The 16,401-nt window shown below is 59.0% G+C and overlaps 1 protein-coding gene and 1 long non-coding RNA gene across 2 annotated transcripts in view; one reads left to right on the top strand and one right to left on the bottom strand.

Moving 5' to 3' along the window:
• The window catches only part of MMP15 (matrix metallopeptidase 15), a 20,227-nt gene extending 7,960 nt beyond the window's left edge, over positions 1 to 12,267 (top strand). Inside the window, exons 2-10 of the mRNA XM_059382812.1 lie at positions 4,295 to 4,443; positions 5,081 to 5,209; positions 6,372 to 6,679; positions 6,976 to 7,137; positions 8,147 to 8,400; positions 8,770 to 8,908; positions 9,817 to 9,967; positions 10,058 to 10,173; positions 11,379 to 12,267. Of these exons, the coding sequence (XP_059238795.1) occupies positions 4,295 to 4,443; positions 5,081 to 5,209; positions 6,372 to 6,679; positions 6,976 to 7,137; positions 8,147 to 8,400; positions 8,770 to 8,908; positions 9,817 to 9,967; positions 10,058 to 10,173; positions 11,379 to 11,833 (1,863 nt within the window). The 3' untranslated portion in view covers positions 11,834 to 12,267. The remainder of the gene's footprint in view (positions 1 to 4,294; positions 4,444 to 5,080; positions 5,210 to 6,371; positions 6,680 to 6,975; positions 7,138 to 8,146; positions 8,401 to 8,769; positions 8,909 to 9,816; positions 9,968 to 10,057; positions 10,174 to 11,378) is intronic.
• LOC132005566 (uncharacterized) overlaps positions 4,455 to 16,401 on the bottom strand; it is a 39,177-nt gene continuing 27,230 nt past the window's right edge. The window contains exon 4 of the long non-coding RNA XR_009400836.1: positions 4,455 to 4,722. This is a non-coding gene — a long non-coding RNA (uncharacterized LOC132005566). The remainder of the gene's footprint in view (positions 4,723 to 16,401) is intronic.

Here is a 16,401-nt window from a genome sequence, read left to right on the forward strand (position 1 = left end):
AGGGAGCCCAATGCAGGACTCCATCCCAGGACCCTGGGATCATGACTTGAGCTGAAGACAGAGGCTTTAACCCACTGAGCCACCCAGGTGCCCCTACATACTGTTTTTTTTTTTTTTTTTAAAGATTTTATTATTTAAGAGAGAAAGCATGGGGGGGGGGAGAGGGAGGAAACAGACTCCCCAGTGAGCAAGGAGCCCCTGAGATCATGACCTGAGCTGAAGGCAGCCACTTGACCTACTGAGCCACCAGGGGCCCCAAATCTACACATACTTATGGGATGGCAGCCCAGGAAAGAAATGGCTAGAAGAACTCGGGTAGGTGGGGTCTCTCTGCATGGTCCCTGGAGATCTCTTCAGAACCTTCCCTGCCTCCCACGGACAGTGGCTCTCATAGAGCAGCTCCCCCTACTTTGCTGCTTCCTGACTGGGCTGTGCCGCAGCTTCCCCACCTATGAGACTCTAGGTAACGAGGAGGAAAAGGAGGCTACTTTTTTTTTTTTAAGATTATATTTATTCATTGGACAGACAGTAGTAGTAGACACAAGTAGGCAGAGAGGCAGGCAGAGAGAGAGGAAGGGAAGCAGGCTCCCCGCTGAGCAGAAAGCCCGATGCAGGGCTCGATCCCAGGATCCTGGGATCATAACCTGAGCCGAAGGCAGAGGCTTTAACCCGCTGAGCCACCCAGGCACCCCGAAAAGGAGGCTACTTTTGTAAAGGACAGAGTTTACAGTCACCAGTAAGAACAGCAGGGGCTTGAACACAGTTCCTCTCCAAGTTCGAGACTGGGTGGTTGGTCCTGACTTTGGGAATCACAACTCCCTTTTGGTCTGTGGCAGCAGAGCACGTCAGCAAGCTGGGGCTTCAGGGGTGCAGGCACAGCCCCTGTCACAAGCCTGTGCACCCCAATCCCGTGCTCTTTTCCCTCCACGTCCTCACCTCCTAGGTTTGTCACCCTTGGTTCCGGCAGGAGGGTAGAGAGAAAAACCCTCCCAGGGATGGGAAGAGCCCGCACAGCCCTACCGGTGGTGCAGACTGATGGGCACTTGGCAGTCAGCCCTGAGCACAAGTTTGCCAGAGTCAGGCAGGCTCCAGCAGCTTTTGCGCCCCGTTCTCTGGGGCTCGGCTGCTCAGGGCCCAGGCTGCATATCTGCCCCCTCCCCTCACGTGCCATTGCTCCCCGACCTGGCTTCTCATCCTGGTCATGGCCAAGGGCATTGGTCACCAGGAGACTGTGGGCTGATTATGAGATAGAGGTTCTTGGCCTCCCTGAGACCCTAAGGGTAGTTGTCTGTGGGGAGGAGGATCCACAGGCACCCACGGGACCTTCCTGTCGGCCCCTGAGCTGCCTCCAGGAGTGAAGGGCCCCATCGGCAGGGCTGGGCTCTGGAGCTCTTCACTGCAGACGGGCCCAGCTCCCCTCCCTTCCTCTCCCCAGGGCCCCAGTCTGAGCCTCCCCTGCCTGCCCTCCCCCTGTCACTGCAGACACCACTAATCAGCCCCTTGGTGGCCCGTGATTGCGCTCCCTGAGATATTTTTACCTTATGCAAATGGGCAATGTACAGGCGCCCTCCTCCATCAGCAGGCAGCTCTGCCTCTCTCTCTCTCCTCTCATTGCCAGAGCTGGCCTGGCATCACCGCCTGGCCTTCCGGGGCTGCCCCCAGCGTCTTGGGGAAACTGCCCATTACGGGCTGTGGGCTTCCCATCCTGCCCCTTCCATACACTTAGAGCCTCAGGAGAGGTTTCCTGTGCTTGGGAAGAACAGGGAAGGAGACCTTGGCCAGAAGGGGGGGGGGGGGGAGGGGGGGGGGGGGGGGGGGGTATGCCTCGGGCACGCCTGCTTCCCACTGCTGCTCTGCCCTTACCTGAGGCTGCCTGGCACTTAGGCCCTTCTGAGGGCCTGAGTGCCTCTTGGGAGAGGCAAAAGGCTGTTCCAAGGACACCCCGACAGGCCTCCATCATTAATAATGCACTTCCTGAGCCCCTTTCCCTATCCGGCACTTTGCCATGCAGGAGTGTAGACCCCCAGCGAACCCTTCCAGAAATCTGGGTGATGAGGCAGGTCCTGGTCAGGCCCACCCTGGAAGTGGGATTTTTACCTCTGCAAGTTCCTTCTCCCCAATGCTTCTTGGAGGCCAGCTCCTGGGGTCAGCCAGCCAGCCAGCTGAGCCCTACAGGTGCCTCCAGCTCCTCACTGCCCCAGGGCAGGGGCTCTGCGGTCGGCTTCTGCCTCCTCTTCTATCTGATGCGGTTTTCATTAAATGCAGCACTTACTTGATGAGTTTGATTTTTTTTTTTTTTAACAGCACTAACTTGTAGCCTCTTTATGCACCTGGAAATAAATAAAAATGTGGCGGTCTTTAAAAAAAAAAAATTAGTCTGATGACAGCCGAAAGCACAGGAGGCATGCAGCCACACCTCAGAGGTGTCTGAGCCAGAATCTGTCCCCCACTCTGTCACTGGAGCTGATGGTTATTTCCCAGCTCCGTGTCCCTGCCTCCTTGTTCAGTAGCCATTTCCTAGGGCCTGGGAGGCCTGGAAGCTGGGGCTGGGCATCAGTCCATGCCACCCTCTTTGGTTCAGCAGCCACTCCATCCAATGCGGCCACCTGCGCACCACGGAGCCGGCTGTGGGAACCACCCAGTCATGTCGGGGGGGATGGCAGGTGGCACTGAGGGAGCAAGTCCTCCAGGAGTTAGATTCGATGCTGGTGGCAGACAGACATGGGTGTGGCCCTGGCCAGCTGACACAGGGCTGTCGGTCCACAGCAACCACCATATCTGGCCATCAAGCCTGCCTTCTAAGACTTCGATGTGCAGCCTTAACCTTCCAGAGCCTCACAGAGAGCAGGCCGCAGGTGCCCTCACCCTGGCAGCCCCCAGAGACCCAGGGCGGGCCAGCAAAGGTATGAAGACACTTCCACGGGGCCAAAGCCCACAGCAGTCCCTGGCCTCTGTGTTCACCAGCAGCCTCGTGTGGTGGTCACCATGTTCTCACAGCCAGGATGAATTCTTAGCACAGTTCAGCTTGGCTCCTCGGGGATTCCATCCTCCAGTTGTGACTGTGACGGGCATGTCTGCTCACAGACTTGCAGGCGTGATTCCCTCCCTCTGTGGGAACACCTGGTCTCCTCGGGAGCCTGGAAGCCCCTGGAGGTCAGCACACTCTCTCGGTCCTCCACAGCCTCCAGCTGGCGGTGTCTGGCACAGAACGGGCGTCACAGAAACACTTGGCAGGAGGTGGGGGGGTGCATGGATGGATGGACAGATGGATAGATGGAGGAGAAGACATGCTAGAAGGCTATGGAAGGGGATGGGCACCCCTGTTGTGTGCCAGCTGCTTTTCCCAGGGCTGCCCCATTATTACACAGTCCCGGTGAAAACAAAGTGTTTGTGGCAAAGCAGGGACTGAACTTTGGGTCTCCTGTCTCACCCTGCTGGGCCCTCCTCACTGCCCCAGGGCAGGGGCTCTGCCCAAATCCATCTGCTCTTCTGGGAGGCTTACGATCTCCAGGGGAGCAGCACCAAGGGGCCAATTTTCCTACTTGGTGCGACTTCAAGAGGTTCTGAACTCCTCAGGGTCCCCAGTGGTCTGCCAGGAGTGGTGGGGGGGCTGCCCTGGAGCGGCCAGTACAATGATAAGGACAGCTACTGTGAACTGTCCTTATAGACGTGGTTTCCATCCTAACAGGGAAAGACCAACAATAAACACCGGAAGTGGAATATATAATGTGTTAGACAAGTACAGGGGAGGAGAAGAGGGGATCCAGGGGATGCAGATGGGGGGGGGGTGTCTTTTTTTTAACATTGTGTTGTCAGAGAATACCCCTGGAACAAAGTGAGGTAAAAGCAGAGACTGAGGAAAATAGGGTGGGAGCCATACAGATGTCTGAGAGAGAGCCTTTGGGCAGCAAGAAGAGCACGTGCGAAGGCCCTGAGGCAGGAGTGTGACCATCTGGGGGCAGGTGGGAGGAGTGAGGGCTGAGGGCTGAGGCAGGGCAGGTAAGAAGGGCCTGCCAGCTCCTGTTAGAACTGGCTTTTCCTCTAAGCTGGAAAGTCTTTGAAGGATTCTAAGCAGAAGTGGAAGATTGACCAGACCTGACTGTAAAGGCCTTTTGTTCTGCTCTTGCATGAGAACAGACTGTAGGAGGTGGGAATGGAGAGAACAGTCCAGAGGCTCACACGGTCACTGCAGCAGGAGGGGATGGCAGCCACGGTGGGCGGTCGTGGGATGCAGGCTGTGTTTAGAGGTAGCAACGCTAGACATGCTGACCCAGGGGTGGCCTCTTCTTTGCAGAACTGGCTGAGGCTCTATGGCTACCTGCCCCAGCCGAGCCGTCACATGTCCACCATGCGCTCCGCCCAGATGCTGGCCTCCGCCCTGGCTGAGATGCAGCGCTTCTATGGGATTCCCGTCACAGGCGTGCTCGACGAAGAAACCAAGGCGTGAGTGCCTCCGCCAGGCCCTCCTCCTGGCCTGCTCTGGCAGGGGTTTGGCAGGTGGAGTTTCCAGAACCCAGTGGCCTAGATAAGAAATGGCGATTGGTCTGGTCTTCCCTGCTCATTCTGATTGCCTGGGCATGCCTGCCTGAAGCTCTGTGTCCAGAAAGCTGAGGCGACTCGGGCTGGGCAGCAAGGAGCACGGGATTACTGATGCCTGCCCCAGGCACGGGGATGGGGAGGAGCGGCACGGCTGGGACATCCTCGCTAGGCTCTGCGCTGAACCTGACAAAGGTGACAGGACCCAAAGTCACATTCTTGAACATGCACGGAGCATAATGTATCACGGACACAGGGCCTCAGGGGTAACTCTCCCATTTCTGGGTGATACCGGTGAGAAGGGGATCACCTTCGTGGAGTCCCCACTGGGCACTCAGTCTTCCAGTCTGAGGTCAACCTGCCTGGTTTTCTGATGAGGAAATTGAAGTTCAGAGAAATACCCCACCACACCCATACAGAGGCAGCTGGAGGCCAAAGGCAAAAGGGTGGTAGAAGAAGGTGGACTGCCTGGAAGAGGCAGAGCCCAAACAGGCAGGCACAGGGAGGAAGGCTCCGGGCTTACCCCTCTGTACCCGTGATGCAGGTGGATGAAGAGACCCCGCTGTGGGGTGCCAGACCAGTTCGGGGTGCGCGTGAAGGCCAACCTGCGACGGCGGCGGAAGCGCTATGCCCTCACGGGGAGGAAGTGGAACAACCACCACCTGACCTTCAGGTAGGCACCGCGGCTCAGCCCTCCCACAGCACCGGCCAGAGACTGCTCGCTCCTCTCCCCACGCTGGCTGAGGCCTCAGGCTTCATAGTGGGCTTGTCTGGAAGGCTTCCTTTCCCAGAAGCCCACCCCAGGGTGCCCAGCATAGACGGTCCGATCTGCTCCCACGCTGACAAGATCAGCCGCACTTCCTAGGCAGTCTTCCCCCAGCGAAGGTCAGGACCCTTGGAGCTGCTTCCGCTCCGTCCTCCCGGCTCCCCACCCCACCCGCCAGCAGCGGGGAGCTGGCTGCAGAGCTGGGGGCCTCTGCGGTGCCTGGCACATGGGGCTTGGAATCTAGGCATCTGCCAAGTGGGCAGCAGCAAGTCCCCTACAAAAACCCTGGTCTGCACACCCTTCTTTGGCAAGAAGCCCCCTCTGAGCCCTGAGCCACGAGGCAGTCCCCAAGGACTCCTCTTCGTGTTTCAGTCCAGCCACAACCCATCCGCAGCTCTATCTCCCCCAGGCCCCCAGAGCGACCAGCTTTTAATGGAGATCTGTCCAGCACACAGAAGCTTAATCTGATTTATGTGGGTGATACCAGGCCTCCTCCTGCCTTTATCACGTGCAGACTCAGGGGCTGCTTTCTCCATCAGCTCATTCTTATCATCCTCCCAGCTCCCCAGGATAAGAGCACGACTCTCCCTTTTCCATTTTACAGATGCAGAACTGAAATACAGAAAGACGAAGTGGCCTGCCCAAGGTCATGTAGGTCATGTCAGAGCCCAGTCTGGAACTCAGGACAGCCTGAGCCTGCAGTCCAATAATCAGAACGGCTTGGCTCATGTTTTTTAAACCTCAGCCATTTGTCTCCAAACTGTCTAGTTCTTTCTCTTAGCTACAGAGCACCCGTTCTCTTATTTGCTTCATGGTTTTATTTAAGCTAATTGGGCACTGTACAACCTTACTTAGTGATATCCTCATGAACTCCCAGGTTTGATGTATTAGTTCTCTTTTTCAGATTCACATCAGATAAACTAATGGTTGGTATTGACAGGCACTGTTGGTAAACCAGCTGAGCTCTTAGGTGTGTCTCTTGGGACCACGCACCCAGTGGGTGCTAGCAGTGGACAGTGGAATCCAGTAGGCCCTGAGTTCACTCCCTTGTTTCCCGGCCCACCTGCAGCATCCAGAACTACACAGAGAAGCTGGGATGGTACCACTCACTGGAGGCAGTGCGAAGGGCCTTCCGCGTGTGGGAGCAGGCCACGCCCCTGGTCTTCCAGGAGGTGCCCTACGAGGACATCCGGCTGCGGCGGCAGAAGGAGGCTGACATCATGGTACTCTTTGCCTCCGGTTTCCACGGCGACAGCTCACCATTTGACGGCACAGGGGGCTTTCTGGCCCATGCCTATTTCCCTGGCCCTGGTCTGGGCGGAGATACCCATTTCGATGCAGATGAGCCTTGGACCTTCTCTAGCACTGACCTGCATGGTAAGGACACCTGGCCAGGGCAGGGCAGGGGAGGCAGAGGCGGTGCTGAGCAGCTACAGGGTTGGGAGGGGAGAGCTTCCCTCGGGCATTTCTCTGGAGCACTGACCCTCCATCTCAGTCAGTTGTCCCGCGATCTCTAAGGGATGGTAGGGAAGTGAAGGGATCATCGTACCCATTTCCCAGGTGGGGAAGCTTGAGCCCCAGCAGTCAGAGCAGCTCAGCCTCTCCTAAGATTGGCAGAAGGGCCAGCTCTCTGATAGTCACAGAGCTGACTGTGCTGCCTGTCCCCACTGTAGGGAACAGCCTCTTCCTGGTGGCAGTGCATGAGCTGGGCCATGCCCTGGGGTTGGAGCACTCTAGCAACCCCAGTGCCATCATGGCGCCCTTCTACCAGTGGATGGACACCGACAGCTTCCAGCTGCCCGAGGACGACCTCCGGGGCATCCAGCAGCTCTACGGTGAGTGGACAGCATGGGTATGGCCCGGAGGCTCTGCACACCAGTTTTCAACTCCCCGCCCGACAAGGCATAGGTACCACCAGTAACCCTGTTTTGTAGAGGAGGAAACAGGCCCGGAGAGCATTAGTGACTTGTCCACATCGCTCAGGGAGTAACCAATGGGGCTAGAAATCACACCCAGGGCTGGGCAGCTCCAGGGCCTGGCCCTCCCACAGGGCCCTCATGGTGACTCCAGGCTGGGATCCCCAAAGCCCCTCATTGACCCCTCTTTCCTCTTCAGGGTCAGTGGTATTCTTATTAGACTGGGCATGCCACTGCGGTCCCGGACCCCATTCTTCCCCATTCGCTCCCAGTCCCAGCCTGTCCCAGGTTCTCCAGGCAGTGTTGTTGGCTTTTCACTGCCCAGTGGCTTTGGCTTTGAGGCAGGTGACACCCCCTCCACCCAGGCCTCGCCCGAGAAGGTCTCCAGTGGTAAGGTCTCCTGAGGACCAGTTCTGTGGGTCAGAGCCTATGCTCAGTGCCCCACTGAGCCCCTTTTTAGGGCTGGCAGTGTTGGCCCTGCTGGGCAGGTGACAGACACTCCTTTACAGACATCCTGGCAAACGCAATGAGATGGGCCCTTGGCAGAGGTCACAGAGCCATGTTCTTGCCTCTGCATGTGTCCCCTACTTCCTGGTCCACTGAAGCAGGCTAGTGCCCTGAGGGGAATGTCCACAGGGGAACGTGGACTCAGGCAGCCTCAGGGACACAGTGACCCATGTCCAGTGTGGGGAGGCCGAGGAGGGGGCTGTATGGAGGAGGATGGAGGTCCTGAATGTGATGGCTGGTGTGGGGGAGGAGTCTGCTGTGAAGAGACGGGGACTTGCACCTGACTAAGTCTACCACCAAGGCAAACATCCCTCTGGGCTGGGGGCCCCAGGTCCCCTGGTTCTAAGTAGGAGAACCTGGCATTCAGGCTGGGTTCTGGGGCTACCTGCTGACTTCCCACTCCCCCCACCCTGCTCTGCAGGCACCCCGGATGGCCAGCCACAGCCCACCCGGCCTCTGCCCACTGTGACTCCCCGGCGACCAGGCCGGCCAGATCATCGGCCCCCCAGACCCCCCCAGCCACCACCCCCAGGTGGGAAGCCGGAGCGGCCCCCAAAGCCAGGCCCCCCAGCCCAGCCCCGAGCCACGGAACGGCCTGACCAGTATGGCCCCAACATCTGCGACGGGGACTTTGACACAGTAGCCATGCTGCGTGGGGAGATGTTCGTATTCAAGGTCTGGCCCCTGCCCATGCCTCCCTAGCCCCTTGGCCCCATCTCAGAGCAGGAGGGCAAGCCCTACATCCCATTCCAGGAGCCTTTCCTCACCTGGCTGCCCAGACACCCCCACCCCTCCTTCACTGAGCAGCCTATGGGGAGCCATCAGACCCTAGACCAAGAAGACACCAGCCTGAGGGACAAGGGGCTTGGCCAGGGTGACACAGACGTGCAGGGGCCTGTGCCCCACCCAGGGCTCCCTTGCCAGGGCTGCCCTGGTCTTCTGAGCTACCCTTCCAGATCTCCCTGACTGGGAAGGGGTGGATCAAGGGGAGGCCTCTCCCAGGATGAGGCTTGCTCTGCCCACTCACACACACGCCCTCCCCAGGGCCGCTGGTTCTGGCGGGTTCGGCACAACCGTGTCTTGGACAACTATCCCATGCCCATCGGGCACTTCTGGCGTGGCCTGCCCAGTGACATCAGTGCTGCCTATGAGCGCCAAGATGGACGTTTTGTCTTCTTTAAAGGTAGGTATCGGTAGTGGGAGCCCTGGGCACCCTTCCTGCCCTGGCCTGGCCTCCAACCCAAAGGGCCCGAGAGAGGAGAAGAGCAAAGGGCTACGTTGCACGTGTCATCCTTTTGTCCACTGTGCGGGAGACGCATCAAGGCCAAGGGAGGGGTGGGGGAAGGTAGATGGAAACCAGGAGACACCCGAGGCCCTGGGGTCAGAAGCTGCTCCGACTGGAGGTGAGCTGTCCGTCCTCTGCAGCATGGGGGCTCCGCATCGGTTCCCTCCTTCCTTGCCTCTTGTGCCTCCAGCAGCCCCTCCTCATAAGAACAGATCCCCCGAGCCCAGGGCAGGATTTCTGGGGTCTGCCGGCAGGGTCAATGGAGCTCCCTACTGCCAGCCCTTCCTTTGGGGCCTGCTGCCCTGGGGAGGGCCTCCAGGGCAGTACCCCCGATGAATGAGCCATTTCCCAGCCCCCCTGCCAGCCTGAGCCCCCGCTAAAAGCCCGAGAGGCCAGACAGGGCTCCCCCTCTTTCCTCTCTCTGTACAAGAACTGTTTATGGGGGTGGGATGGATGTTCACACGGGAATGCAGGCCATTTATAGTGTGACAGGTATGTGCACAAATGTGAGTGATCTGTATGCGTGTAAGTATGTCGCATGTGCCCATGAGTTCCAAGTGCATGTACACGCAAGTGAGTTGCATTGTGTGTTATCTTGGGTGTGTATAGGGGTCAGTGCCTATCCTGTGTAAAAGGGTGTGTATGATTGTGTGGTGTATGTGTGTACATGCATGTGTCGTGTGTGTGCGGTGAGTGTGGCTGTGGATGTGAATGGATTTGTGGGCCCAGAATAGCACGCCCCATATCCCCTCCCCAGGCATGGCCCCCAGCCCCCGCCTGTCCTCATCCACCTCCCCCTCCCTCAGGTGACCGCTACTGGCTCTTCCGAGAAGCAAACCTGGAGCCCGGCTACCCTCAGCCACTGACCAGCTATGGCCTGGGCATCCCCTATGACCGCATCGACACGGCCATCTGGTGGGAACCCACAGGTCACACCTTCTTCTTCCAGGAGGACAGGTGAGCCCCCCCTTCCCTAAAGGGAGAGGGCCCCAGTCCACCCCCCCCCCCCCCCAGAGAGAACCCACAGCCTGGTGCTTTTGGTCCCAGGTACTGGCGCTTCAATGAGGAGACGCAGCGTGGAGACCCCGGCTACCCCAAGCCCATCAGTGTCTGGCAAGGGATCCCTACTTCCCCCAAAGGGGCCTTCCTGAGCAACGATGCAGGTACTGGGGCCCACCCCCTGCAGCCTGCCTGGCACTCACCATCCCCACTCTCCACACCCAGGACTCACCAGCATCACATCACGATGGCTGGTATGGGGGACACTGCTGTGGCAGGCCCCAGGTTGGGGGCTTCCAGAGTGTAACTCTCCTGACCCTTCCTGCATTGTCTCCAACCCCTTTTTACAGACAGTCAAACTAAACTATAGAGGTTAAGGGCCCCAAGTCCCTCCGCAAGGGAGTTGGACAATCGAGTCCCACCCAGGTCTGCCTGTGTCCAGAACTGGCACTCGGAATGGCCTTGCTCCCTGCAGAGTTCAGCTAGGCCTGGGCAGCCCACAGGGAGCTTGCAGGGTGTGTGGGGGAGTGAGCTTGGCTCGGGCGATGGAAGGCTAGGGTCCTCCCAGGGTGCCCACTTTCCCGCTTGGAAAGGAAGCCTGACCTCTGTCACTGTAACGGAGCCACAGGGAGGGAACTGCGGCTTTTATTTCTCCAGTGGGGTCTCTGGCGATCTTGAGAAAAACCATTAGTCTTGGTTTCCTGGTTCCGGGTTCTTGGGCTCAGGGGAGACCCTGCTGGCTCTGCTGGAAAGCCAGTGCTTAGGCCAGGCACGTGGCATTTGTGTGTGATGGCATCACTGTGCAGCCACTCCGAGCTCATTGTGTCCAGCAGAGTATGGACTCACCCCTCATCCAGAACTGACCCTTCCTGAGGCTGATGGGATGTGGGCAAAGTGCCCAAGGCTGCAGAGCTTGTCCAAGGCAGTGCTGGGCTCTGTTCCAGCCCAAGGCTGCAGGCTGGCTGTGTGGCCTTGAGCAAGACACTGGCCTCTCTGGTATGGGATGAAGCTAGTCCTGGGACAGTATGGGCAGGGCCCGCTGACTGTAGCCCCGGTGACCCAGCGGGCTGCAAGACCCTTCCAGGTACCACCTGGGTCAGCGTCAGCCCAGTCAGGAAGCAGGGGAAGCACAGTGGGGCCCTTGACCCAAACCTGCCCCTCTCTGAGCCCGCCCACCCTCCCCCCACCCCCGCCTGGCTCCTCTATGTTGGGAGGGGGCAGATTTGAAAATGCTCAGGCTGGCAGGTGAGAAGGAGGGTACTTTAAAACCAGGGTGCCTCCAGCATGTCCTGGTCTTCTTTGAGGGCCTGGGGCTGGTGGGGGGGGGGTGCCGCCTGACATCGCTCATCCCTGCTTCCCCGCCCCGCAGCCTACACATACTTCTACAAGGGCACCAAGTACTGGAAGTTCGACAATGAGCGCCTGCGGATGGAGCCAGGCTACCCCAAATCCATCCTGCGGGACTTCATGGGCTGCCAAGAGCACGTGGAGCCGGGACCCCGATGGCCCGACGTGGCTCGTCCGCCCTTCAACCCCGACGGGGGTGCAGAGCCCGGGGCGGGCGAGGAGGGCGAGGAGGAGGAGGGGGGCGAGGCCGGCGGCGCGGGGGACTTCGGGGATGGGTCTGACGCGGATGGGGGCAGCCGCGTGGTGGTACAGATGGAGGAGGTCACGCGGACGGTGAACATGGTGCTGGTGCTGGTGCCGCCCATGCTGCTGCTGCTGTGCGTCCTGGGGCTCACGTACGCGCTGGTGCAGATGCAGCGCAAGGGCGCGCCGCGCGTTCTCCTCTACTGCAAGCGCTCCCTGCAGGAGTGGGTCTGAGCGGCAGCGCCGCCCTCCTGCTGCGCACGGTGCTAAGGGGGCCGTGGCTGGCGGGGCCCAGGCTTCTCCTACGGCTGGGTGGGGGTGCACCAAGCCAGAACCTTCCAGGGCTCCCTCAGCCCCTGGGTGGGGGCCTCGCCAGGCCCTCCAACCTCCCTGCCAGCCCTGCCCCAGCCCTGTCCCAGCCCTACCCCAGCCCTGTCCCAGCCCTACCCCGATGTTTATTTATGCCCAGCTTTTGCTGGGTTTTTTGTTTTTGTTTTTGTTTTGCACACTAATTGAGTATTTGTTTCTACTTTGCTGACCCGGAGCAGTGGTCCCTCAGGGCAGGGGTTAGAGCTTTCTACAAATAGTTCTGCTCTGGACAGGGAGTGAGCCGTTCTGCCCGCACCACCCCCACACCCTCCTCGGCCCCGCCCCGCCCCACCCAACAACACCTCTGCCTTGGCCACAGCCAGGGAAGCAGAGGGTCAGAAGGCCTAGCTAGAAAGTGGCTAAAATGTTTCTGAGGCTCTTTCCCATCCTGGGCCCTCCTCAGCCTGAGCTGGCTTTGGAGACTGGTGGGGCCTGAGTGGTCTCCACCCACCCAAATCTCTGCCTTGGGAAGAGCTTTCCCCCAGGGGCAGCCCCCCCCCCCCCCCCCCCCCCCGCCCCCCGGGGGGCGGGGGGGGGCCCCCCCCCCCCCCCCCCCCCCGGGGGGCTGGCCCCCCCCCAGGGCCCCCCCCCCCCCCCCCCCCCCGGGCCCAGGGGACAGAAGGGTAAGGTGGCCTACTGGCCATGAGTCATGTGGAGTTTTGAGTCCTTCCCTGCTCACCCCTCTCAACCCGTTACCCAGGCTTCTCATACTTAAGATGCCTACCCTGGCCCTACTAAGTCAAGGGGCCCACAGTCCCCAGTGCCCACACACCCCTTGAGCCTACAGAAGAGGCCCTGGACCTGCCTTACCAAGGACCAAAGGGGGTCTGCCAAGGCCCCTCCACCCAGGGACCTCCTCCCCCAGGCTGGGCTTCCAGCCCCCAGCCACTCCTATCTGAGCTATGACCCACCTGGGCTCCTTGGCTTCTTCCCACTCTCTCTCACCCACACCACCGTCCTCAGGGGTCTCAGAATCCCACGAGTCTCAGGCACCAGCTGCCACGCTCCCAGCTGTCCCAGGAAGACAGGGGGCTGATGGGTGCCCACAGCCCACCACGCATGCGGCGTAGGGGTTCCTCCCCTCCAGCTCCCAGTCCCCCAGAGCACTGGGAGGAGGGACACTGGTGGACAGAGGCCAGCAGCTCTTTCCCTCACACAGAGTTGTGGGATGCGGCTGCAGAGTCTCTAAAGGCGCCCACTATGGCCCGCAGACTCCCCTTCTCCTTGGCTCAGCCCCAAGGGCAGGGACACTTCCTCCTTCTTTTCCCTCCCAAAGTAAGCAGGACGCAAGGCTGCTGTGGAAATGGTACTGTACAGCCGGCTCCGTCCCCTCTGCTTCCCCTCAGCCCTGAGCAAGCAGGTCTGCCAGCCAGATCCCTGACCCGTCTCATGCGCTGGCTGGAGCATGGGTCCAGCAGCTTGCTCCCCACTCCGTCCTCAGAACTGGAGAGCCAGCCAAGGGATGGAGGGCAGTGTCCACCCCCATACATTTCTTTCTGTAAATATTCTGCACTGATTAAATTGTACAGCCGGCAAGTGTGGCCTCCTTTGTAAGAGGCCCTGGGCCAGAGCCTATGGCTGAAGGGGTTGCGGGTGACAGGAGTGAGTCCAGGCTATGATGAGGGCACCTGCCCTCCATGCTGAAGAGACCTTGTTCCCAGTTCTATGGGGGCTCCTTCCCAGGGGCCTACTGGGAGGGGCAGAGCTCAGAGGAAGAGTGAGGGGTGGCTGCCCTCCACAAACCAGAGGCAGGTGGGGCAGGGGACCCGGGTTGACCCGGCTGAGGAGGGACAGAGAAAGAGTACAGAATTTGCTGGACATTCATTCATGAATGTAAAAAAGGGCATCCCAGCTTCCTACATGCAGTGTGGGTCTAGGAGGGGTGGGAACGCCAGGCCGGGCCCCCCAGCCCTTCTTCCACCCATCTAGACTGGGTTCTAGGTGGCCTGAAGACCCAGCATGGAGGCAAGAGATGGGAAGTAGTACCACTTTAGATTTGGAAAGTTCCCCTTACCACATGTTCTGCTCAAAGAGGGGGTGCAGAGGAGACCCAGGAGAGCAGGAGACTGAAGCCTTACAGCCCCTGGGATCCGATGGGCATGGCTGGCAAGGCTTGGACCCCACACCATCCTCTGGGCCAAACTAATAGGCACTGGCCTGCACCCGCCAGAAGTGCGATGGTCAGTTATAGTGGGGTTCCACCCCAACCACGGAGCAGGCCAAGCCTCTACAACAGCTCAGAGCAGGGTCCTTCAACCTGTTCCAGGCCCCAGCCTCCCCTCAGCAGCACACCTCCTCCCCAGCCCCCCTTGATCCCACCCTTTCCTCTCTTTGTGTTGAAAACTGGCTGAGGAGAGTAGGAAATGCTGGCCCTCAGAAGCCCCAGAGGCCTGTCAGGCTCCACTAGGAAATGGCCCATGAGCCCCACCCCCACCCCCACCCCAGGGGCCTTGGCAGGCAGCAAGGGGGTCCAGGGCGGACACTATCTCGTCAGCTTGCTTGTGGCAGAAGCCACAGGGCTCCACTCAGTTCTGCCTGAAGCCTGAAGCCTTAGGGTCACCAGGCAAGTGGGGGCATAGGGGCGAAAAAGGAGAGGCTGCGAGCCCTCTCAGTGAGCTCTTCCTCAGAACCCAGGCCAGGGAAGAGACTTGGCACAGGAGGCTTCGGCTTCTCAGGAAATCGCCTGAGGAGACTTCCACCCCCAAGCTCTCTGGTAAAACCTCAGAGCAACCCATTGGCTGAAGGAACAGCTCATCTGGTGAGCCCATGGGTGTGAAGATCTCTAAGGTTTGGGGGTCAGGCCTCAGCCCTGCCTCCCCCAGCCCCAGAGAGCCCTGCCTTGCGACTTGACACCATTCCCACCTCAAGAATTAACAGGAACCTGCATCTTTAAATTGGTTTTGTTTAATGTGACTGCATCTGAACTCACCATGGCCCCACAGCCCCCATCTTGCTAATTCCCCAGTAAGATAATTAAGACTTAACAGAAAGAAGCAAAATTTAAGTCCTCTCCTACCCCAGGCCAGTGTTGACAGTATGGCATGTTTCTTCCAGGCTTTTTTCCCTCACATTTGCACAGCTTGAAGTTTTAGAGTCTAAGACATGCTGGGCTTTGACCGGAGGCCCCGGGTGCTTACATCTCAGCAGAGTGGGCAACTCAACCTGCCGCATGGGCTGCTGGGAGGATGGACAGAGGATGGGCAGCTGTACAGCGCTGGTCACACTCCCTGGCACGTAACATGTGCTCAATGGGCGATCGCCACCCCCATCGACTTGCACACTTAATGAGAAAAGTGGGCCTCAGAGAGGTCAAGGACTTTGCCAAGGTCACACAGTTAGGACATGGCCCTGCTGGGAGAAGCACCCAGACAGATTGACTTGCACAGCTGCTCAGCCCCAGCTCACTCTGGTGCTGCTGGAGAATAGAGACAGCCATGAGGAGGCCCCTGCCCACCCTGGTCTTCCCTCCCCACACATTCTAGGCATCGAAGACCCCAGAGCCACCAACAGAGCCCCCTTTCAGGCTGGGGCAGGGGCCAAGCTGGCTGCTTCCTCCCCCTCCGACTTGGCAGAAAAGCCTTTTTGTTGTGGCTCACACAGAGGCCATTCTCTGGCTCACGGGCAGGAATGGCCAGCTTCCTGTCCATCCACAGCCTCCCAGACAGCAGTGGACTCCTCCACATCAGTCTGAGAGGAAGGGCTTTCTATGCCTCCACGACATCCAGTCCTGCTTCTGGGACCCAAGGCTGACAGGCTTTACCCTCCAACTCGTAAAACCACACGATGGGGTAGGGGTCAGCCACCCCTCGGCTCTCCCAGAAAATGCCAGAGATTCCAGATCTCAAGGCACTTTCAGGGCAGAATAGTACCACCCTTGCCCCACCGCTCAAGTGCCCTTGTGACGCACAAAGCCCTGCCCAGTGGCTTGCCTTGTCTCAACTGTCCCTTGCCCTGGCTTGCCTCTATGCCTTTGTTTATGCTGTTCCTTCCTCCCAGAAAACCCTTCCCTGCACATTTCATGCTGTCTCAATTGTATAGATCCCTCAAGGCCCAGGTGAAGACTTGCCTCTTCCAGATTCCCACCCTCCCTCCTCAAGACAGCTGATTCTACTTTCTCCTCCAACTCACCCAGCCCTCCTGTCCTGACTATTGTTTCCAAGCCTAGTCCATCCATCCCACCCCCCCCTTTTTTTTTTTTTTTTTAATTTAAATTCTAGTTAGTTAACACACAGTGCAATATTGGTTTCAGGAGTTGAATTCTGTGATTCATCATTTACACCCAGTGCTCATCCCAACAAGTGCCCTCCTTAATGCCCATCGCCCCTTTAGCCCCTCCCCCCTCCCCCCAACTCCCCAGCAACCCTTAGTTTGTTCTGTCATTAAGAGTCTCTTAGGGCTTTTTCCCTCGCTCTCCTTTTTTTTGTTTCCCCTTT

Source organism: Mustela nigripes, chromosome 17 (assembly GCF_022355385.1).
Source record: "Mustela nigripes isolate SB6536 chromosome 17, MUSNIG.SB6536, whole genome shotgun sequence".
NCBI classification, from domain to species: Eukaryota; Metazoa; Chordata; class Mammalia; order Carnivora; family Mustelidae; genus Mustela; species Mustela nigripes.